Source organism: Cynara cardunculus (genome assembly GCF_001531365.2).
Source record: "Cynara cardunculus var. scolymus isolate 2C chromosome LG 4, CcrdV1, whole genome shotgun sequence".
In the NCBI taxonomy this organism is placed as follows: Eukaryota; Viridiplantae; Streptophyta; class Magnoliopsida; order Asterales; family Asteraceae; genus Cynara; species Cynara cardunculus.
The window spans coordinates 16,631,834-16,657,074 of NC_037531.1; the positions used below are offsets into that span (position 1 = coordinate 16,631,834).

Genomic DNA, 25,241 nt, shown 5'->3' on the forward strand with positions numbered 1-25,241 from the left:
AACGTCACCAAAGGTAAGGAGGGTGTGTGAGTTTATTTATTCTATTTGCTCGTATGTAAGTATTATATACTTCAAAAAAATAGTGATTCCTTCTTTCTGTTCCAATGAACAAAAGGTCAAAATGAGCTACATTTTTTTACTTCAAAATTTATATGATTTCTTCTACAACCATATTTGATAACCACAATGTAAATTGAAATTGGACTCAGAGCAAAGGATTTTTCTCCTCTTCATAGATCATCGGGTAAGTTGATTTCAACACGACTCTGTTTAGACCCAACAATTTCACTACAATGTCAATTGTCAAATACCACAATAATTTCAACGTAAAAATTCTTCACGATATATGAACAAATTCGCAGCATTTTAACAGTTATGAACTAAAAAACCTATCAAATTGTAAACCCTAAACAATGAATACCAAACTAGAAGTGAAAAAAGAAAATAAGAATACTGATCAGGCAATCATGGTCCACGGATTTGGACAGAAGGATCTGATAACTGTCATCGGATGAATCGTACACACCACTTCAGAAAATCAGAGATGGACTCGATTTGGAGATTGGGAAAGCAGGCCTGAGGTCTTGGGGTTTGAGCATTGAGTACAATCGTCTTTCTTTGAAATAATTGTGATTTGTTTAATTTTTAATAGTTCAATTAAGAGGCAACAATTATAAAATTGTGAATAGAAATTTGCCACTTAATGGTTCTAATTTTTTTTAATGTAGTGTTTGGTACGTAGACTGGACTGGACATAACAGGACATGATGGGACAAAGACAGGACAGGACAGGACATGACTAAATTAGTTGTCTTACATTTGGTATGACTGAAACAAGACTGGATAAAACTGTTAAAATGATCAAATTGTCCCTAAACAGGAAGAAATTCATCTTCACAGGTTTTAATCGGTCTGTATGCCCTTTTAATCAAGTTCTTTTATATGGGTATTTTATGTTTTTTTGATTATTCGTTTCTTTTATTTAACCTAAAGAAATATGAACCGTTACAAAATCTAGTTAATGATCTTATCTCAAATTTTAGGTTTTCTTTTAATTTCTTGCAGATAATCGAAGAATCATTGGTGATTATTATCAATTTATTATTTGATCATGAGATAGAGGATTTGACATAAAAGAAGGCAATCAAATCATGTCGAAAGGAAAGGAGAGGGTGACTGAAGAATCAGACGAACAGGATAAAGAAGCGATGGTGAAGATGTGACGAATCATTAGAAAGGTATTTTGGTTTTATGATTGTTCCAAAAATGGATACTGGGTCTATTTTGGGAGCCCACAATCAATCAACCGCGGGAAGAGCAAAAAAAAGTGGTATTTTGTTATGCACCGACTGTCAAAACTAGCTTGAACTTGGATTCTCCGGCAGCTCTTCCGGTGAATCGGAGAAAGCCCAGGATGCAGATTACTCCACTTACATCCCTTCTCTCGATTATGAGTTAGAGGGTTTGATCTTAGTTAGATTTCCCATATCGAAATACTGAAAAATATCATTTGTCAATAAGTGGTTTGTCGTCTGGTGAAGTCCAACGAACTTTTCAAAATCCGGCGAGAAGTTGGGTTCAAGGAGCCGGTAGTTATGGCCGGAAGCTTTGAAACCATACTTGTCGAGGAGACGATGGATTGTTTTAGGTTTATTCGAGGGTATAAAAGTAATTTTATAATTTATCCCATGTTGTTCCACCAAAAAGGATGGAACAAAAAATCTCAAGATTTGTCCCATAAAATTTAAAAATAGTCTCATGTTGTCCTATGCTCTTTTGTCCATGGCATGTCAAACATGAAACTATTTTTTTTTGTCGCGTACCGTCCCATGTAATCTGCATACCAAACACACCCATTTAGGGTCTTAGTTTTATTGTAAACAATAACAAAACAATTATATTTCGTTTTATATTATATTATGAGAGTCTTTTAATCATCCTGAATTAAATTATCCGACAACTATCAAATTCTTCCAAATCATCTAGAAAAAAAAAAAAAAAAAAAAATAAATGGTCAACTTCTCCAAATTCTCTTAAAAAATATCGCTTAAAAAGAAAATATTTTTATTTTTTCAACATTTAAAATCAAATTAAATTTTTAGAAAACGGAAATAATATTTTATAAATTGTATTAAATATTTTAATCTAATAAAACTTTATTTTATTTGTTCGATCTCATCTCATCCGGTTTGTGTACCAAACGTATTGTTGAAGAGCATGTGGATAAATTATACCAAATAATTGATGATGAAATGAATTATGAGTAAAAAAATAACAAATTTAATGTTAAAGAAATATTTTGATGTACCAAACTATCAACACAACTAACACAAACGATACACATGGTTAGATTGAATTGAGGGGGGTGTTTGAGATTGCTTATTTGAAATAACTTATGTTCTTCTATAAAAGTCCTTATCAACTTATTATAAGTTATAATAGTTTAATTTTTTTAAAAAACTTCTTATTACCTGTTTAACATCGGTATAAGCTCTTTATCCAAACACTCAAAAGTGCTTATTACCGGTGTCACACCGAAATAAGTCAATAAGTTATTTTTATAAGCAATTCCAAACACCCCATGAATTAAGATTTTTTAAATCACAAAAATTAAATTGATTATTTAAATGTCTTCAACATAATCAACTTAGTTCATTAACTAACCGAATATTTTAATCATTTTTTATTTATCAAAAAAAAGATTTTTATGTACAAAGCTAGAGGGTCTAATTCGATTCATAAGGGGTTATTTTGTGATAAAACAAAACTAGAGGGTCCTTTATTGTAAAAAGACATCAAGGAGTAATTGTGATTTATAAAACATATGGGGTCTATTTTATGATAAACAAAACTATAGGGACCTATAGTGTAAAAAGATCGAGGAGGAGCCCAGTTGGATTTGTAACAGTGATGAGCTTTGTATATTATCAGGCGATTTTATCCACACACCCACCACGATTTATGAATCCCACTCTCTACAAACCCTAGAAATCCTTCACCACCGGAGAAGAAGAAGAGACTGATTGATTCTCTATATATATACATATACATATAGGTAACATAGAAATTCGAGGAAGATATGGCGGTTGCGAACGCTTCTTGGGTTACAGGAACCTCACTCTCAAATATCCCCCAAATCAGACATCCTCTGTCTTCTGGTTTTGATTTTTCTGTTGCCAGGAGATCTTTCAGGCTGAGGTTGGTATCGGGTTCGAGTAATGCTCTCAAATCGTTCCCAATTCATACCAGTTGTCGTTGCAGCAGCAACGGCACTAATTCCGATCACGACACCTCTTCCGATTGGGATTGGAATAGGTGGACTCGCCATTTCTCCGAAATCGAGCTCGCTGAGCGTTCTGTTTCTCTTCTTCAGGTGTGTTAATATATATATATATATATATATATGTATATATATACTTCTATTGTAGGTTATACGCCGTTATACTTGCTGATTGTTGTTCAATTGCTAACATTTTATTCTATGGATATTTAACAAATTTATGGTTAAATTATCATATTTTACTGAAAATATCATCTCATATGGCTAGGGATTTGGAAATTATAATTTATACGTCATTGTGTCTCAACTCCCATTGTCATTTTTTAATTCAGTCTGATAGTCTTACGATTTGGGTGTGTCTGTGTGATATAGCATGCCAATTGCATAAATATATCGTTAATTTAAGCTTTGTGGAGATTGTCCTAGACCATAGTAGCATACTAGGTTACGTGCTGTATAATCCTTTTATGGTTCTTAACAATATCCGTTTTGAGTTAGCATTTTCCTTCAGTTAGTATTGCCAAAACGCCTTATGATTTCAAATTCTTAATTGTAAATTTAAGTGTTCACAGCTAGACCATCTAGAGAGAAGCAGAGGTGGGAGAAGAGGCTGCACGGAAAATCTTGAATATTGATGGGAAACAAATTGTGCGTAAGTGGTTGGAACTTGTTTAGGATAGCATACATGTATCGAGTTTGAACTGGACACATGGTGGATTACCAGGGTCCAAGGGTGTGTCAGTGGGTAGATGACAGAAATTTCATCCCATGAGGTTTGCTGCCTGGAACTTCTAGAAAAAGTTGAAGAAAGTAAAGTAGAAACCATTAGAGGAAGGGGGACAAATGGAATGGCATGAGTATATTTATAGCATGCTTTTTCTGGGTCAAGGACTCAAGGTGAAGAAAGGGGACACATAGTTGATCAACTCACCAACTTGTTTTACCATTTCTAGCCAAATCAAATGCAATTACATATAATATTTGGCTATTTGTTAGAAATTAGGAAATTAGCATGAAAACGAGTAAGAAAATCTCTCCTACTATGGTTAAGAACTTGGGCCAACATTTCTGCGTTATATTCCCTCGTGTTCAACGAGAGCTGCGATTATTAACCACTTGTACCAAAAAAATGGTACACTCTGATTTTTGTATGTCAAACCTTGTGCTTTGTGAATGGAAGATTTTTTTGGGATATTGTTACAAATGTATCATCAACGTCATTTTGTATGGGACCTTTTTTTATTTTTCTACATACCAATCTATGCACTTAGCAACTTTTTCTTAAAATATTCTTAGACTTGAACACCGATAACAACTCCTTAATTGGAAGTACTAGACTACTTATACTAATGGAACATGAAGACAACATCTTTAAGCATATAAAACCTCACATATTGATCTATCATTGAATTTGTCCTGTAAAATGTAAGGCCGTGAGCAACGGCTCAATATTTCTGCAACTTGAGACACTTGTCCTTTTTCTAGTATAAATGCATGAATAACTAGGCGATGGACAGCTACCATTGTCTTCTGCTAGTGAAAGATGAAAACAGTTTGTGTTGCTCTTTTTTTTTGATTAATCTGGATATCCAACCTGCTATGCGAGCCGACTAATCCCAGGGCGACCCTCCGCTTCGTGGGTAGCCCGGAGTTACTGCATTTGAACCTCCATGGCCACAAGGGGATTTACTTGGATTCAAACCGGGGACTTCCAGACACTTTTAACCTTTGGAGCCCAAACTCAAACCAATCGGGCACCACCCTTGTGGTTTTGTGTTGCTTTTTCCGGTTTTACGTAATGTACAGAGTAAGTCTTACGGTGCGATAGATGAGTGAGCATACTCTTTAAGCCCAATCTGCTGATTTGTCCCTTTTAGTTACTCATATGAGCCTCTATGTCCTGCACTTCTCTTGTGCTGCTTGTAGCATTTTACTGTTCCTGTTTTGTGTATGTGTATGCATGTATATATATATATATATATAGAGAGAGAGAGAGAGAGAGAGAGAGAGAGAGAGAGAGGGAAAATCAAATGTGAGCCATAAATATGTTACAAACCTGTGAGCATCAATTCAAACATTCAACGAGTTTCACTTTAAACTAGGATTTAAGTTGTTTCACATTGTTTGTTCTTGTGTGTGAAATGTATTTACATGTTACTTTTTCACATCCGAATCAACCGTACTGTATGTTTCACATGTATTGTTTCATATATGAAACAACACATGAAAATTGGTTCGCACGGTTTATAAGATTTTTGTGGCTCGCATTTGATTTGCCTCCTTATAATAGAATGGAATCGGGTAGGAACTTTCTTTTCCATGGGAACCATAGGAACCACATTGTTACCGAGGTTCACATAAGTTAACATCCTCACATATGCTAACATACATGTTAACGTACGTTAGCATATGTGAGCCTCCGATAAGAAAGTGGTTCCTATGGTTCTCGTAAAATTTTGAGTTCTTCCGGGAACCAAACTCTATATATCTATATAATCAGAAGGTACCCTTGTTAGGTACTCAAATGAATGCCTTGGTACTTGGTAATTGGTATATATTAACCATTTTTCCTGACCCTTATGTGGTCAGACTGATCCTGAGGTTTCTGTAGGGGACCATGGTTATCAATTTACATGTAAATACATAATGTAATTTTGAAGTAGCCACCCACTCTCTATAAAATTGACATTCCAATCTAAATCTAGGTACTTTGGGAATTTAATATGTTACACGAATATGCGTGGTCAAAGTATGGTCTTTACTTTTTCATTTGTTTTAACGAGTTACTTTGCTTTCCAGTTTCAACTAGAAGAAGCAATAGAGAAAGAAGATTTCCAGGAAGCGTTAAAGTTGAAAACAGCCATAGCAGAAGCAACGTCAAAGGATAGTGTTGCTGAGATTATGTCTGAGTTGAAGGTCAGATCAGAGTCGAATGAGTAAGAAAGTTATGAATGTCTACGAATCCTGGGGCTCACTGGTCTATTTCTTTGCAGAACGCTATACATGAAGAGCGTTATCATGATGCTTCGAAGTTGTGTAAAAATACAGGAAGTGGTCTGGTAATACTATTGGATGCTACTTAATTGCTTGTTTGTACCTCTTGCTTTATTACCCACCACATCTTGCTTTCAAAGGAAGTGGGTTCTTCATTGCAGCTAGTGCTGTTTGTGTAATTTAAGGATATATCTTGTGATGCTTGTGATACACATTATGAAGAGATTGGCTCTTAAAAATGCAGGTTTAAAAGAAGTTCAGAAGAATGATTAAACTGGTGCAGTTTGATCTTGTTAGAGTAGTCGAGAAGTACCAAATCTTCAGCGCTTATTTTGTTAGATAATATGAGAACTGTACTCGTCTGGTTAATATTTCTTGCTTGCCAGTTCAAATACGCAATGCCATTTGTCTGCTTGTTATTCTATGTGATTATATATTAAGCATCCCAATGCAAGTTAAAAAATGATACGAGTATCTTGCATTATGCTGTATCTATGATGTCGCTTGTTATTCTATGTGATTATATATTAAGCATCGCAATGCAAGTTAAAAAATGATACGAGTATCTTGCATTATGCTGTATCTATGATGTCGTGAGTCATTGATGTGAAAAAATTATTTGAAATTATCATCATTAATGAATGATCACTCTAATACTTTCAGGTTGGTTGGTGGGTGGGTTACTCAAAAGATTCTGATGATCCGTTTGGAAGACTTATACGCATAACACCAGGCGTAGGCAGATTTATTGGCAGAAGTTACAACCCAAGGTATGGTTGTAAGAATGAGAAAGGAAAACACCATATATTATCTGCATTTGGTTCACTTAAATATCTACAAACGACAGTTGTGATGTTTGTTTATTACAGGCAATTGGTGTCTGCATCTCCTGGAACTCCATTGTTTGAAATCTTTGTGGTCAAAGAGACTGATGAAACGTACACTATGCAGGTAACTTACAAATCATTATTTTATCTTGATTGTTAAGATGGGCCTTGGACAAATGATCTTGCAAATTGAAGGACTTGATCTAACAAACTTGCATATGTGATTTATCATTTCTGTTTATTAATTGAACTGATGACACTGGTTTGAGAAAAATGTTGGTGAAAATTTCCAGGTCCGTTAAGTGTTGGCATAGAGTCGATGTGTGTAGTTGGACCGAGCTTGTTACACATGTTCAAACCCGGCTCAAGGCCTCTGAGGTTGATGTGAGTCATGCATGTTTTTCGACAAGCTACATATAATCTGTTTAGGGTTAGGGTGAGAGGAGGGTTTGGAAACCATAGGACACTGCCCTTCATCTCAATTTGAGAATTGATTTTTCCTCTTGAAGACATTTCACCATCAATGGTTGTCAAAAAAACAAGCCAACTTGATATGTGCTATGCTAGATTTGTGATCTTTTATGGCACATGTTAGAATTTTCAGAATTTATGGATTTTATATGATGCTTGCTTTCAGATATACGCTCTCATTTCACATCAAATGTGCCCTTTTTTGGAATTTCGATTAAAGTTTCTTCACTTCTCATTTGTATTATAGAGGTTGGTCAGACCATGAAGTAGCTTTTTACAATCCTGGTGGGGTCCTCAAGTAGGATAACCTCTCTTTCTCAGATGCTTATGATATGTTACTATTATCACGGATCAAATCAGATAACACCTTGGCTTATACTGATTACTAAATTAACAGGAAGGGTGTCTACTTTACCAGCATGTTGATTTTCTTGGCATTATTATGCTCTCATGTGTTAGGCTGACAGTTGTTTCTGGTGGCATATCTTCCTGTTAATTCAGTAAATGCCAGTTTAATTGATTCTGGTCCTGATGATAGTAATATTATGGATATCACTGTTTCATCTGCTCCACAATTGGAGTCCACTTTGTGAATATTTTTTCTTCACAATTAGGTTTACCATTTATGGAATATTGATTTTTGCCAATTTTGGTACTTGGAGAGTATATAACAAAGGAAACTTTTTGCAGTCTGAAGAGGATCTTTTTATTTTATGAATGTGAGAAGCGAAAGTATACATAACTTGAGCTTTAAAATTTTCACACCAATTCAGGAATTCTGATTGTATTGAATTAACTAGGCTTGTTCTCACCCATGTTACCTTTCTTAAGCACTATTTGTTTACCAACTTTCCAGCTTTCTCAGTTCATCCTATCCTATTTGGCCCCGGCATGCATAGTTTCTAGCCTTACTACATCCAACTCCTACACCAATGCTGAATCCAATTTAAGGAGCTAGCAGTGATTCAAACATAGGTCACACTGTTTACTTCCTGAGCTTTTCGTGTAAGAACATGCATAGCTAATTCCTATTTCCTTTTTTCATCTTTAGGGGCTGTTTGGTTGTTTTTCATCAAGTCATGTATGGATAAAGCTGTCTGTATAGATTGAGAAAGTTTGTGTTTGGGAGGGTTTTTTCATAGATGAAAGGAGCCTTTTTTTTCATTGGGAGGGACAAGTTTGGAAAAAACTTGGTTTTCTGTATAAAGCTCCCCCCTAGAAGCTTACTGAGTAAGCCACTTTCTATATCATCAAGCCACTACCAAACAGTTATTTAAAGCTGACTGAATAAGCTGCGAGTCCCATTAGGCTTATTAAGCTGCTAACAAATAGGCCCTGTGTTTTAAACACCAGCTACCACCAACTTTTATTGAAAAAAGGCCAAAAGAATAACTTTTATTCCTATGTGGTTGCAAGTCGTTTGGTTAATTCCTTCTGGTTCTGTCTGTAGCGTTCATCTTCCCCTTTCTGACTGTGAAAGCTAATCATCGATCTGTTTTGATAGGTAGTGTTCATGCAACGAGCTAAAACAAGCAACTCAAAAGCCGCATCTCCATCCACTTCCTCATCCACAAAAGGGACATCAGTTGCAGATATTGAGAATGCATCTGTAATTGATGTGAAAGTGAATGAAGATAAACCTGGTAAAAATGATGAGAAAAGCATAAATTTTGAGGGAGCCACTGAGGACGGGATAAGAAGCGTGATAAATTTTCTTAAAGACAAAATTCCTGAACTAAAAATAAAAGACCTGAAGGTTATGAAAGTCGATGTTGAAGAAGTAATCGAGGATAGTGATACTGTGAATCAGCTGATGCAAGAAGATGATGAGAAAACAACTTCGGATGAGGACTCCGAAGATGAAACTACTGATCTGGATGACCCTCAGCCTGACCGAATTGTTGTGGGACCAAACAGTGATGCATCAGACGACACCAAAAATTTAGAAATGAAGCTTTTTGTTGGCGGGGTTTTACACAATAGGGAGGATACTCCTTCCAAGGACGAATTAGTGCGTGTTCCTGCTGAAATTGAAGAAATGGAGAAAGACTCTTTTGTGCTACATGTTCCCATTAAAAGTCATGATCATGATAGCGAGGAAAGCATTGCATCGAAGGTGAAAATAGCTGCTATCGCCAGTCAAGGTGTTTCTGAACTGATGCCTCCTGATGTAGCAAAGGCATTATGGAGTTCTGATAAAGTTTCTCGAAAGGTAAGGATGAAATAGAATTATAACATTCGGTTTCATCATGCTTTTCTGCTGTTCTGTTCACAACGCACTTGATTTTGGGAACAGAGAAACAGGTTCACAAAATTTAAATGCCTTCTTTCATGTTTTCTGTCGTGTTGCATGATATTTATATCCAAACAGTGTACAAATGTACTTTGTACACACATACATACATATATATATATATATATATATCCTTGCAAATGTAACAGCCCATTCCCGATGGATAGAAAATTAGATTCATGAGCTTCTTGTTAGCTTAAAGTTGTGGGCTACCAATTACTTCCACCATGGTCTTAAGTTCAATTAGAAGTTATTGGGTCAGCAGGCGTTACAACAATGTATATTCATATGCTTCAGAACTTGTATGTGTGGGTTATTAACAAAGAAAAGTCCATTGTCATAAATCTGTAGGTCTCAAGGGATGTTCGTGAAATTGTCAAGTTTGCAGTTAGTCAGGCGAAGAAGCGGGAGAAATTGTCGGAGTATACAAATTTTAGTCGGATCACCACATCCAGAGGGGATTTAGATCCGTTTGACGGTGAGTCCCTTTCTATTTCTGTCTTTGTTCTCCCAAACTAGATAAGACTCTCCATTAGGATGACCAATTGCTTCCTATATAGGTCTTTATGTTGGTGCATTTGGCCCATATGGTACTGAGGTGGTACAGTTAAGGCGTAAATATGGCAACTGGAGTGGTGCGAATGATGTTGAGTTCTTTGAGTATGTTGAAGCTGTGAAGGTGACAGGAGATCTAAACGTTCCCGCTGGCCAGGTTAACGGCTTTTGAAATTCTCTGTTTTTATCTACAAATTGCATATTTGTTGTCTAACCGGTCTTTTTTTATCTTTAGGTGACATTCCGTGCTAAACTTGCAAAAGGGAGCCACTTCTCGAACCGTGGGATGTATCCAGATGAATTGGGAGTGGTAATTGTGCATACTTCTCTTTGCAAATGTCTCTGAATTTTGAACCTTCCATAGTCCGATGAAGGATCGTGTGAGAATAGGAGTTAAGCTGAGAAGCATAAGAAGGGATCTGGACCCTTGATCACAATTAATCTCACCCCCACTCCATGAATTGCACTTGATACGGGAATTGATCCGGTGTATCTCATTAATGTTGATCTTCAATTAGGATCGATCCAACCGGTGAAGACCCTTCTTACCCTTCTCACCGTAACTTCCATTCTCATCGGACCTCCATAGTCCTATTTTAAACCCATGGTTATGGGTATAAGTTAGGACAGTCCCTTTTGATCTTTCTTACAATTCTCTTGGGTGGTTAGAGCATTTCTCCAACATAATCTAAAAAATAGAGAAAATGGAGATTATGGAGTTTTTCTTGCTCAAATAGGATCTTTAATATGAGAGAGTTTTTCCATATTTGGGGGAGGAGAAGAAATCTCCAAAGCTAAATTTGGAGGAGGGAGAAGGTAAATTAATTATTTTTTTACTTCTTATATATGAGAGAGAACATAAAGTTACAATTTTATAAAAAAGATTGTTGGGGGTATTAAACGTATATATTTTAATATAATTAATGCTAGAATCTCAAAAAATGGAGAAACTGTTGGAGTTTAATGTAATTCTTTTTTTTAGATTTTGTATTTTCCAGTCTATTTTGGAAAAGTTACATAGAAATTGCTGGAGATACTCTTAATTGGTAATTTGGAGGCAGTTGCGGGCTTAATATTATATTACGGGATTGTGTTAGGGTACCACACGGAGTTAAGTTAATTTAGTTGATTCAACTGGCATCTTATTTAAGGACTTGTTTTGTTAGGTTGCGAGTTACAAAGGTCAAGGCAGAATCGCTGAATTTGGTTTCAAAAATCCGAAGTGGGTTGAGGGTGAACTTCTCCAACTTAATGGCAAGGTAACACTATAATTCCTCAACCCCCGTCTTCTGGTTGTGTGTCTCGTCTGTTTGAATGTTGTTGCTTATTTCGCATTTTCAATTTTTAGCTCTTTTTTTTTTAAGTTCTTATTTTCCTATCACCATAACTTTTTTGGGCAAGCTTTCTTTTCACACACTTTGCACAAGCCGGGGGTCTTCACGGAATTGGTCACTCTACTCTTTGGCCCCTTCTCCGAGTGGACATAGTGGGTTTGTTTGATTTAGTTTGGTTATCTATAACGAGGAAAATAAAACAAATATAACAACAGAAATCGACAAATTTTTTTATTGTAAAACGTTCTACAGGGCATGGGACCATACGTCAAAGGTGCCGACCTTGGTTTCCTCTATGTTGTCCCCGAGCAAAGTTTTCTCGTGCTATTTAACCGTTTGAGACTGCCGGAATAAGCAAGAGCAGCCCAAGATCCAAAAACATGCTGCTAGATTTTGAAGAGAGGGGATTTCTTTGTTCATCACTTTCTTCTCAAAGAGGTACCAACCCCACCCCACCCGAATAACAATGTAACTATTAAAATTTATCCTTTCTCCTCTAGTCATACATGTTAGCAATAGTTCCTATATCGTCATATATGTATATTTTTCAAATAGACAGTATAACTGTTGCCCTAAAAATCCATTACTTGAACTACTTGTGTAGTACATTTTGTGTTCAGTTGTAGGTGGGATTTCTTGGTCCCACTTGGAGTCTTCACGGAAACTGGGGTGGAGGTCAAGTCTATGTACATCAACCCTACTTTTGGGTGGGATTAATGGGTCTATTTGGTTATTTCTTGGTCCCACCAATTGATATAAATAACAATTAGTGCTGCATTATTGAAGGCTTAAGTCCAGATGGGAAATGGCCATGCAAATTGATAATGCATAGAGAAAAATAGCTTTAAGGAAAGGTAGATGGTGGGGTTTTTAGTCCGACTTTTCATTTCCAAATTCTGCATACTTGGTATATGTGTGTGTGTATGTATATATATATATATATTAAATTAGGTGTAGAGTGTAGATGATTTGCTTTTTAGAGTTAAAGTATTAAAGGTAAAGGGGCAGGTTTTGTTGAACAAAGGATCTTTATAATAAAGCAGAATAAGTGGATGCTGATGGTATCTTTACTTGACACAAACAAAACAAATTCTGGGAATTTGTGTTTTCATGATAGCCTTTGGATTATGACATAAAACTTGTGTTTGTAATCATTACTCCTTGTTTTCTTTGAAAAAGATGCTATAATTTCGGTGGATGTATGCATACTTGATTTCTAGTGATTTCTATCTCAAAGAGTAGAGTGACTATTTTTATAAAGGTCACGAGTTGTTCTTAGATAAGAAAATATTAAGCAATATAATATATAAATGGGTACAATGAAACAAAGGAAGGGTAAGGAAAGATGTTTCATGCTAATTATAGTAGGACTGTTGTAACCTATCTGCCGGCTCGCTAACCCTTCGGTCTATCCATATCCGTTCCTCCCATCCATGCTATCGCTACCCCCGGTCTGTAGTCTTGTTTACAAATTACTGAGGGTGCGTTTGGTACTTCGAATAATACATGACAGAATGGAACGAGAACTTGTTGTCTCAAGTTTGTTGCTACAATTAGACTGGGTTAGACAGTACGAAGTGGGACAAAAATGGATTTTTATAAGTTGGTGGAACAAAAATTAGGGGAATGGAACTAGCCTGGTAAATTACTAAACTACCCATGTAAAATTAAAACCCTAAAAACTTATAAGACTCTTCCATTCCCTACCTCACTTTAGCCCTTCTGGACCTGTCCAGTCTTATCCAATCCTGTCCGGGTACCGAATGCACCCTGAAGGAAGGAACCAGACTCTTGAAAAAGATTTTAGATCCTTTAATGGTCAAATAGGTTCGGAAAACAATGTAGAAATGTTTATCAGATGAAGAGTACATCATTTTAAAAGGGGTGTCTTTTATGTTTTTTAGTTTTCTTTTTAAAATGTGATTTGCTTAACAACTGTTTAGTTTTTGTGAAGAATGGCTTTTCCTTCTGTTTTCTGCGGGCATTTCTTCCTACTTGATTTTATCACAGAAACCAGAATATGAGCAGTGAGAGATGCCATATAGAAAATACAGAGAATGGTTACAGTGAGATCCCAAACTTATTGAAGCTTAGATCGATAAGGCATCCGATGCTTTTCTTAAGACTTTTACTGCTTGTTTACTGTCCGTCTTTTGGTACTTATTTCACAATATTCAGAACCTTTAGGTTATAGAATTATTTTTGGAAACTGTGGGTGTCTGGGTGAGTTTACACACACCTCGATTGATCATATGTGACTCTGAAGATAACAGTCAAAGAGGAGACTCTAATTGATGACCTATAGCCTTTATTTGATAGAAATGCGAGAATTATGTGTATACAAGAAAGTATATTCTTAGATTTAGGTCGTTTACCAAACGCTTACCAAACAAGCTCTTACAAGCAAGATCACCACCATCACTTAACTTATCTGGTAACATTCTTGGTCGTTAAAACGGATTGTTGATAAGCGTCCTTTACCAAGTAATCCTTGCTAGGTAAGAGTCCTCTCTCACTTACTGGGTAAGATTCTCGGGCCTTGTTGTGCCTCTTATTGGGTAGGGACCTCTTACTGAGCAGGGATGGATCTAGGTAAGTGGCACGTGCCATCGTATTGTCCCTCTGTAATAAGGTAAAAAATGTAGGTTTGTGAAAGGTGTTACTGTATTGTTTTAGATGATGAAACTTTTTTATATGGTGCCTCCATATGGAAAAATTTATGGGTCTGTCCCTGTTACCAGATAAAATTCTAGGTCTTTGTCATCCTCATCTCAAAAGTAAATGACATCCGGTAAGCGCTTACCCAATAAACATTTGGTAAACGACGTGACTATAATACCTTTCATGCTAAGAACGTGTCATTTTTATCAAGTGCTTTTTCATTGACTTGATATAGAAGCAAAATATTTTGATTAGCAGGAGCTATCAAAATTTTGCTTTTCTTCCTTTCTCTGTCTCTAGTTCACCACTTTCGTCTTCTTGCTCTTTTTTCAAATTCTTTGAACCTTTTGGACAAACTTTCTTTTGTCTGATACACTTTTCACAAGTTAGAGGTCTGTATAGAAACAACTGTTCTACTCTAAAAGGTATCTGTATACGTTCCACTTCCAGATCCCACCTTTGGGTAGGATGTGCTAGACTCGTTTGGTTTAAATATCAATAGTCCCTGCAACATTGGGCTAGTGGGTAAAACTGTAAGCATTATTGCAAAAATAAGTGGAAGATCTGGAGTTCGACTCCAAGTGATTTACCTCCCTAATGATGGTCATAACGCGGTTGCATACCCTTTTTTTCGGATGTGGGTGCGGGATGATGAGATTATAAACAATAACACATTTTGTATAAAGATCTTATCAACAAGTGCACATATTGTACTTTGTTACATGCATGTTGGTGTTCTATTTGAAGTCTATGATGCATGTTTTGAAAACTTAGGGGGTGTCTGGTTTGAGGGATTTGAAATCTTTGGTGTATTTGGTTTGTAGGATTTGTAATGGAATTGAATTCTATTATTTATAAGAAAATTATTAAAAATTTATAAAAATAATTAAATTTTTGTCTTTTTATTATTTGATTATTACAAAACAAATGTTTTAACATAATTTGAACCATTGTTACATACAAATTCAATGAAATTCTGTGAAATACCAACCAACTCCATGGGACTTCAAAATCTTATGTTTGTGGGATTTCATTTTAAATTCTTCCAACCAAACATGGGATTGAAATGAAATTCAATTCCAAATCTAATTCAATCCCACAAACCAAACGGGATCTTAATGTATATTAAATCTCTCTCTCACACACACACACATACTACTTACAAGATATTCATGATGAATAACAAAGCCTTCCTCTACTACTCATTTTGCATCAGAACTAGTTATTTATGATAAATAACACTGAACAATAATCAATATTATGAATGGGTTTATATGTGAACCAATGTGATATGTATATGAACTATATGTTCATATATGAACTTGTTAATTTGTTCACATGTGAAATGTTTAACTAATTCATATATATATATATATATATATATATATATCCAATTTGGTAAATATTTGAAAAGTAAAGAAGTGATCATAACTCTTCGTAAGGTTTAAATCGGATTTGACTGGTTAATAATTGTGGATTTGATTGGTCAAAAATTGCGGCTATATGAACTAATTAATTGATTCACATATGAAATAATTAATTGATTCAAATATCTTCACTGATTCAAATATGAACCAACATGAATCAGTTAAATAGTTCACATGTGAACTATTTAAACAAGTTCATTTATCAACCTATGGTTTATGTGTGAATCATATGAGTTCACATATGAACCTGTTTGCCGTCTATTGTAAATGTTACGAAACTATCCCTCCATTTTTCGCATACCCATGCGAGGAATTATTTGGTGTTTCATGGTTAAAACCGCAAATTTTGACCAGATAAAGGGTTATGATCACTTCTTTACTTCTTAGATGAATCTTTCTTTATATACATATACATATACATATATATATATACATATATATACATATACATATACATATACATATATATATATATACACATATATATATATATACATATACATATACATATATATATACATATACATATACATATATACATATACATATACATATATATATATATATACATATACATATATATATAGTCAGATTCAAGGAAAAAAAATGAAAAACTAAGTAACACTTTAGTAACCATTAATCTGGACGATATGTACATATGCATATTGGTAATTTTAAGTAATTTGTTTAGTACACACATGTGCATAAAAACCAAGAAACAACTTCAATTATCAATATGCATACCATCCAGATAAATGATTGTTAGCGTGTTAACCTCCCTCTTTTTATATGTGTGTGAGAGAGAGGGAGAGAGAGATGTGGTATGGTGTCTTTTTAAGGTGAGGGAGAGAGAGAGAATATGATTGGTTGAAGGAAAGGAAAAGAATAAATGGGGGAGGGAGGCATTGTTTGTGTGGCTTTATCATGTGTTGGGGAAAGCTTACTCTCAAAGTAAATGTTGGAACACTTTGTACTAGTCCATATTTATTTAGTAGTGCCATCACTTACCTATACCATTTTATATTTATTATCTATTCTTTTTCTAATTAATTTTAAATCGTTTTCTTTAATATATAATATTTATATACGACAAATGCAATAAATAAACGCACACATCCTCATCACACCTGATAAGTTTTTTGTGTCAACAACATATTTTAAAAAAAAATACGTTAAACTTGAAAACAGAAAAAGGGATTATGTGCCAGTGACTGGTATGTAGGACTTCGTAAGTGAGATGAACTTCTTGTTCAACATCAGATATGGGATCTAGCAGACGTGAACCATGTTAACTGTTGTATGTTTCTGCTAATGATTAAATGATTAAGATGGCTTCGCTCATGGTCATGTGTTGGCTCGTTTTTTTTTTTTATCCTTTCTTTGTTCTGGTCACGTTGATCGTTGTTTATTGACGAAAGACTGAGAAAGGAAATACTATGATACTAGTTCGGATCCCCTCCAAATGTACTATAAGAGGAAATTATTTACGGTTGAGAAAAACTGAATATTTCGTGTATAATAAATATAACGTTGGCTTAATGTATTATTTAATAGAATGATTTGATTGTTGATTACTTTTTTTTTAGAGGAAAGTACAATTACGAACCTGATTTTCATTGAGAACCAGGGAGCATGACATATGTTCATATTCATCATGAATAATGGACGTGGATTTTTAACAACATTCATGATGAATAATACACTATTTATGGTGAATGTCCTGGAGACATCGTGTGTAGTCTTGTTGGTCCCCCTGTTTGTAACGAAAATTATGTTCGCAACCGAAGATAACCGTATTTTTTTTTGTATAATTAGTAAAAATTCAACACCATTAAGAATGATTGTTTTAATTTTAAGGAGTAATATCCAAATATCGATTCTTATACCACTTTTATTACAATCGATAAAGGTATTTGTACAATGCAGCGAGATATATCTCGATTTTAATGCTTCGTTTTATTATTTGTCTCTGTCGATATGATACAGTTTTATGTGATTTTTTGAGAAAATGATAACGATTTTATTTTTTGAATAAAATATAAATATGAAGATATTAAAAATTTAAAAAAAATACATCAATATTAGTATCAAATTAACTATTTAAAACTTCTTTTTTTGTAATTTTTTATTATAATTTAATTTAAGTTTAATGACGAAATAATTTATTTTTGGTTTAATAATGTAATTTTTCATAAAGATGATAATTAAGTGTGCTATTAGAAGTCAATGACTATCCTAATTATGTTTTAATTTTTTTATATTTAAAATAAAATATTTATCTTATATTTGATTATATTTATCTGCAATTAGTTACATGAATTCAAACATGAACCTTTAGTAAATTGTATTTACGTATAATTTATTTGCATACTTTAAATTTTAAGTAATAAACAATATTTTATATACGATATTAAAATTATTTATTTATGGGAGAATATATTGATTATATTTTATTTTGGTCCCAAACCCACACAAAAGGTTTTTGCTTTTTCCCTCTCTCTTCATCTCCTTCGACTTCTTTTAAACTCGGAACTTCCTTTCACTTCTCTTCCCACCACCGGAAAAAATCGCCATGGACGGTCACAAAGACAACAATCGCCACCGCGGCACCGCCACCGCCACCATCCCCACCCCCACTACCATCACCACCACCACCACCAACAACCGATCAATGTCCGACACCGACTCCCAATTCGACGAGTTCCATTCCTCCGCGAATTCCCCTCTTCAATTCGACGAATTCCCCTCTTCTCCTTCTAAAGCCATAGTCTCCGTCGACAAATACTATACTTCATCCAGATCTCCTACTTCCAACCACCAAAAGCCTCCTCAGACCTTTAGTCTCCCGCCGACTGCAAAAGCTCAGTCGCCTACGGTAGCCTATAACCGATCGGCGAGAGAGGAGTCGGTGACCGGTGTCACTAAAGTAAGCCCCGGCGGTGTGGAGGAGGGGACCGTTGGTGGTGGAGGAGAGAGAAGGCCGAGGACGGCGTCGCCGGGATCGAGGAGGTCGAGAAGAGAAGTGATGGTTGATAGAGCTGCGTTAGGGTTTAGGATCTTAGAAGTGATATTAAGCGTGGTTGCCTTCTCTGTAATGGCGTCTGATAAAACTCAAGGGTGGAGCGGTGACTCGTTTGATCGATACAAGGAGTACAGGTACAAACCTTCTCAATGAATTTGTAGTTTTAGAATTCGATTCTTCCAATTAATCCGAATTCGATACCAGTCGGAGATTTCGATGAAATTGCGGATCGACTTTAGGGAGGAAGTTCATATTTCTGATCATTCATCAAGTAAAATCCAAGTAATTAGTCAGTATGGCTAGTATGAAGAGTGGACTAAAATCGACTACCATCCAGGTCAATCAAACATGACAAATTCTTGCTTAATTTGGTAAATTTTAAGGATTTCTATCAATTCCAAGATATTTAAATTTGAAAATATGACTTTTGCCTTCATTAGGTCGAACAATTCTGCTAGAAAAGTGGAAGGAATTTGTTCTTTTATGTTCAACAAATAAAGTCAGAAAGGATTTTGCAAGTATACCCAATTGAATGGTTGCCCTAGATAGGAGAATAATACATAGATTGTTGCCTGATTATGTTCCATTTAGCTTCTTCACCTTCAATTCAAGTAAAAAAGCCAACTTTACGGATGTACTTTGTTCTTCTCTTAAGGTTTGGAGATCAGCTTAAACTGGGAATAATATAAGAGGGATAGAGGACTTGGTCAGGATTGCAGACAAAGGTGGTGTCTGAGTTTGATGCTTTATAAAGATGGATCCAATAAGTAAAGTTAGGAGTTGTTTGATCATTGATGGGGTGGTGTTGAAATTAGTGGTGTTTTTGATGTCTTGGGACAATGATAGAACAAAAACTTTTTGTCCCACGTTTGACGTGATATGAGAATGGGATAGAACGGGATTGAGTGGCAACCAAAAATAGGTGGAAACAAAACTCTGGGAGATGAGATAAGATTGATAAATTATAGAATTAACCATGTCAAATTAAAAGCCTGAAACCTTTCGCAATTCTTTCACCCCTTAACTCAATCTCGCCCGTCAAGTTCTATCATGTCCAGTCCGGTCCAATTTCGTCCAAGTACCAAATGCACGAAACCTCTGAATCGAAATTAAAATTGAGTACACATTTTCTTGACTCACACGATGAGTAGTTCAAATACTGTAGCGCTCAAATGTTTGTCAACACTATTACATTTGTTTGTGGCCAAAGTTTTGCTTTTTTCTTCATATATAAATGAGTACACTACCTGTCATCCTTAACAAATCAAATTGTAGTTTAATATAATGCTTTTTTTTGAGAAGATTGAACCCAACCAGAAGCAACTCAGCAGCTAGTTTCTAGTTAGTTGGTTACGTTTTTTGGTGTTAAAGAGTGCATTAAGAATGTCCAGTTTAGGAATTTAGTGTCCTAGTTACATCTTTTGATAGCGTTGCTTTCAGATATTTGATTCGACAGGCAGATTCTGGCTGGTGAGAAGTACAATAAAAGAGCAATGACATTTTTTTATCAATATATGTTTAGGGTTGCCGGTTGTTTTACGTGATGTCAAGTTTCTTTTTGTGGGTTGACTAGGTTAGATGATGTCTTTTTGTTGTCATGCTCCATTGGTTGTACCTTTGATCTTTGGACTAGCTTCTTGTTTTGATGCTTATTCTATCACCGAGTGTATGCCTCTATATTTCGTGTGTCCTCTTTATGCAAATTCTTGGATTTATCACAATAGAAAACACATTCAGATGCAACTTGAAGGTGGTTTGGTATACAGACTGGACTGGACTGGACTGGACTGGACTGGACTGGATGGGCGAGGGCGAGGGCGAGGGCGAGGGCGAGGGCGAGGGCGAGGGCGAGGGCGAGGGCGAGGGTGAGGTAGGCAGGCCAAACTGCAAAAGAATCATGGAAGGTTTTAGGCTTTAAATTTGACATGGGTAGTTTAGTAATTTACGGTCTTGTTCTATTTCTTTGATTTCTGTTCCACCTATTTTGGTGGGACAGAAAAAATGCATTTTTGTCCCACTTCAATGTCCTTGCCTGTCTCAGTATAATGTCTCACCAAATGTGGGATAACAAGTTCTAATTTGATATGGTAGTTTAGTGATTTACCAATCTTGTCTCATCTTCCTTAGTTCTGTTTCCATATAATGCTCGCCAAATGTTGGATAACAAGTTCTAATTTGACATGGGTAGTTCAATAATTTACCAATCTTGTCTCGTCTCTTCCTCATAAAAAGAGAGTATTTTTACTGAAAGCATGTTTTTATGGTATTATTGATCGTATCAATTCTCTTCCTTGTTTGATGGCATAGGTATGTGGTAGCAGTGAATGCTATTGGTTTTGCATATGCAGCATTTCAAGCAATTGACATGGCATACCACTTGATCTACGGAAAACACATCATCTCGTATTCTCTTCGTCCTCACTTCGACTTCCTAATGGATCAGGCAAGTACCATAGGCACACAATCTTTTATTCTATATTTGTAGTTTATATTCTTTTACTTAACCTTTCTTGCAAACGGGGCGTCGATCGGATCAAAAGTAAGATCCGTGTACATCTTCAGCAGAATTCTTCATAATTTCTTAAAAAACGAAGTTGAAATCTTTAAAAACTTACATTCAACTCAAACAGGTTATCCGTTTGGAGATTTCAACATTAATTATATTATTAAATATCCAATAGATTCGCCTCAGTCTATAGCTCAGTTGGCAAAAGAGTGTGGGTGACTCTTTGCCCAAACACAAGACAGTTACTGGTTCGATCCCAGCCCTCCCCGGGCGGCTAGTCTTAGCCGTTGAGCGAGCCAAAAAAGAAAAAATACGTTAAAAACTCCAAAATCTTTATTTTGGAGAATCTGTTGAAGATGCTCTTACCTGCTAGATTCCTACATCTGGATGTGATATATTGGGTTTGATTGGTTCATCAGTTTTTATATTCTTATTCTTTATCTACAAAAAGAACATAAGTTCGGTCGTTACAATCACAGATATTGGCTTATCTCTTGATCTCGGCGTCATCTTCGGCAGCCACGAGGGTCGATGATTGGGTATCGAATTGGGGAAAAGATGCATTCACAGAAATGGCAACTGCATCTATAGGAATGTCCTTCTTAGCCTTTGTTGCCTTTGCCCTTAGTTCTCTAATATCTGGTTACAATCTTTGTAACCAGAATTCCCTTTGATTCTTCATTTCTCTAAATATTTGATCCATAATTGGTTTTTAAGTAACCAATCAAAGGGGTTTTACACCAATATTTAATTGTAAAGATGCTGTACAGGCAACAAAGAGGGAATGTCATAAATCCATATAAAAAAAAATTAGGTTTCTTTTGTAACTTATGAGGTTGTAAAATTGGGTTATTTAGGTGAGAAATAAAACAACCATTCCACTGTTATTTGTATCCAAAGATTTTCTTTTTCTTTCTTTCTTTTATATATATATATATATATATATATATATATATATATATATATATATATAGCTCAGTTGGCAAATGGCAGAATGAAATTGCTCAAATAGACAACAATGAGTTGAAGTTTGAATCCTATGAGAGACGCGCTTGAGCCCCTTTGTTTGATGAGTCAGTTTTGAAATGTCTTCTCATATGTGGTTCCTGAGGCGGGTTCTGTGGTAAGGATTGTTAGTAATAACCCTTTTTGCTCAAATTTATGCATACTCTTCATCTTTGTTGAGGTTAGAATCCTTGATCCTCTGGCTTTCAGAGAGGCACAATCGTTTGTTAACCAAGTAAATAGTATTAACTTTACAAACTGATATGAGACGTTCATTTTTATCAACATTTATGGTTAAATGAGATGTTATAAAATGATAAAAAAAGGAAAGAAATTAAATTGATTAAATGGATGGCAGTTTTGGAACAAATTGTTTTTATTTTTGGAAGATAATATGTTTAACACTCTCTTCTCTCTACCTTTTGAATTGTTCGATCTAAGTGTTTGTTTTTATTTTTACAAGATAATCATGTTCTATTTGGTGTTTGTCTAAAACTCATAGTGTTGTTTCATCTATGAACTTTGATTGTTCCGATATTTTTACCCAAGTTCAGAGGTAAAACCAGAAAATTTACATGTAAAACAACGATTTTTGTTTATAATTCATAGGTGAAACAATGATTTTTATTTAAATTTCATAATGTTGTTTCGTGTATGAAAATTGTTTGTTCCAATTTTTTTACCAAAGTTCATAGGTGAAACCAAAAATTGGTATGTGATAATTAAGGAATATGGTATCAATATATGAAATGACAAAAACATCCCAGTTAACAAAGTTTGTATTAATTACACGGTTAATAAAAGAAAATACCCCTCTCTCTAAAGGAAACGCGACAAAAACTTGAACGTGAGTGAGTGGGACAAAAATGCATTCTTCTGTTCCATCAAAATTGATGGAACAAAAATCATAGAAATGAAACAAGATTGATAAATTACTAAACTATTCATGTCAGTTTAAAACACTAAATCATGCCTATTTCATTCATGTCTGTTCCTGTTCTATTCATTTCTCTCTGCTTACCAACGTGTCCTAAAGATGTATTTGTTTGCGTTGAATGTTTTTGTTGCAAATGTTGTGCATTTTATGGCCAAGGTTGTAGTCGATGTACCTAACCAGACCACTTACCGGTTCGGGCCTACTGTAATGTAGTGTTGGTCGGGTGGTATGAGACCGGTTGGTAGTTCAGGTTCAACCCATTATGCAAATAGGGTATAACGTTATCTTTCGAAAGGAAATATCATTTTTCATTTAATAATAGCTTATCATACTGATGCATAATAGCAGTATTTGACTATTGATCAAAATTTACAAGTCTTGTAAAGAAATATTAAAAAAACAGAAGGGTTTTTTAACATATAATTAATGTCAGCACGAAATGTTCGTCTTGGTTCCAATTATAGATGCACAAGAACCGGACATCTAACCGATCCTTAGACCCACCACCCATCGCCATCATCTACTTGAAGATCATAATTGAAGTAGAGTCGTTGATCCAAAAACCAGTCATTTACAATATGATTTCTTATTAGGCGTACCTAATCGGGCCAAATTTGATTTCTTGGAATATCGTTTAAACGTATTAACGTTTGTATGTTTATGTTATGTATGGTAACTGGTCTCGAACCGGTCCCCCACCCAAAAATCTTAGCTGACGTGAGGTTTTATGCGGTTCAAAGTGGGTCTGGGCTCGGGCTTCGGGCCGAAATGCACATCTCTACTACAATCATTTGCTTTTAAATTGTAATTTCGAATCTCTTTAGAAACACGGGTGTTTCAAATTTACATTCTAATTTATTAAAAAAAATATTAACAGATATATAGAGGAGATATCTTTTACAGACTCAACCATTAGTATAAGCCATATAAACCAATCCATTTAAGATATTTATGAAAATGATGAGAATTTATTTATTATGATTTAAATATTTATGTAAGATTATCATTCTTTATATTAAGAAACAGTCCAGATATTCATTGAATTAGATATTTATTAGATTACATAAACGATTGAAATTGGTTTGTAAGGTTTGAACTAATAGTTGGTTCTAAACTTTATAACCTGGGTCTGTCAAAAATAACACTTTTCGTTCTTGGAGGTTCAAATTACAGAATGACCATTGTCGTTTGAAAAAAATGTTCAGATTTGGTCCCTCCCACTAATGGTCATCAAATAATTTCCGTTAATGATGAAAATTTTCGTTCTTTTATTGATTTTTTTGTCTTTTATCTGATCAAAAGCTACATAACCAAAATCATAAAATCGATTTTGATTAAATAAAAGAAAATTTTTTCATAAAAGCACAAAGAAGTTTCTCATTAAACGAAAAAGTTTAACAACCGTTAAAACGAACCAAATCTGGACTTCTTCATGAAACCATAATGAACAACTTGTAATTTTAAAACTCAAACGAAAAGAAATGTTATTTTCAACAAACTATAGGGACTAAATTTGTAATTTACTCTTATAACAAAGGATATTTTAGGTATTTAATAATTAGTTCAAAATACCAACAATAGTAATTATAATAAATGATATAGAATCAACGGATTCGTGATAAATTAAATATAATCGGTATATTTTTTTTATTTCTCTTACTAAAATAATATCTACATTAAATTACAAAATATTTGATAAAAACTGTTAAAAACTATTTTTTATGCATAAAGTACTGTTTATTGATGCATATTATTTAAAATTCAAGATTACAAGTAATTACGCGTAAGTACAATATATTAAACCTTTATTTTTAAATTCGCCTAACTAACTACAAATATTACAATCATATACAAGATAAACCTCCATTTTAAATATGAAAATTTAAAATATAATTAAGATAATTGTTGAGTTCTAACAGAATGTTTAAT

General features: G+C 34.7%; 2 protein-coding genes across 2 annotated transcripts; both read left to right on the forward strand.

The window, feature by feature from the left end:
• Window positions 1-2,951: 2,951 nt before the first annotated feature.
• Window positions 2,952-12,346, forward strand: LOC112511042 (protein EXECUTER 2, chloroplastic). The gene is made up of 11 exons (XM_025116411.1): window positions 2,952-3,373; window positions 6,080-6,196; window positions 6,274-6,339; window positions 6,938-7,044; window positions 7,144-7,225; window positions 9,077-9,784; window positions 10,217-10,343; window positions 10,426-10,577; window positions 10,656-10,730; window positions 11,587-11,679; window positions 12,007-12,346. Exons 1-11 carry the CDS (start codon window positions 3,080-3,082, stop codon window positions 12,106-12,108), a joined length of 1,923 nt encoding a protein of 640 aa, XP_024972179.1. The 5' UTR covers window positions 2,952-3,079; the 3' UTR covers window positions 12,109-12,346.
• A 6,005-nt stretch (window positions 12,347-18,351) lies between these two features.
• On the forward strand, window positions 18,352-22,279 carry LOC112511538 (CASP-like protein 4A3). Its single transcript, XM_025117201.1, has 3 exons — window positions 18,352-18,998; window positions 21,172-21,307; window positions 21,850-22,279. Exons 1-3 carry the CDS (start codon window positions 18,415-18,417, stop codon window positions 22,042-22,044), a joined length of 915 nt encoding a protein of 304 aa, XP_024972969.1. The 5' UTR covers window positions 18,352-18,414; the 3' UTR covers window positions 22,045-22,279.
• The last annotated feature ends 2,962 nt before the right edge of the window (window positions 22,280-25,241 follow it).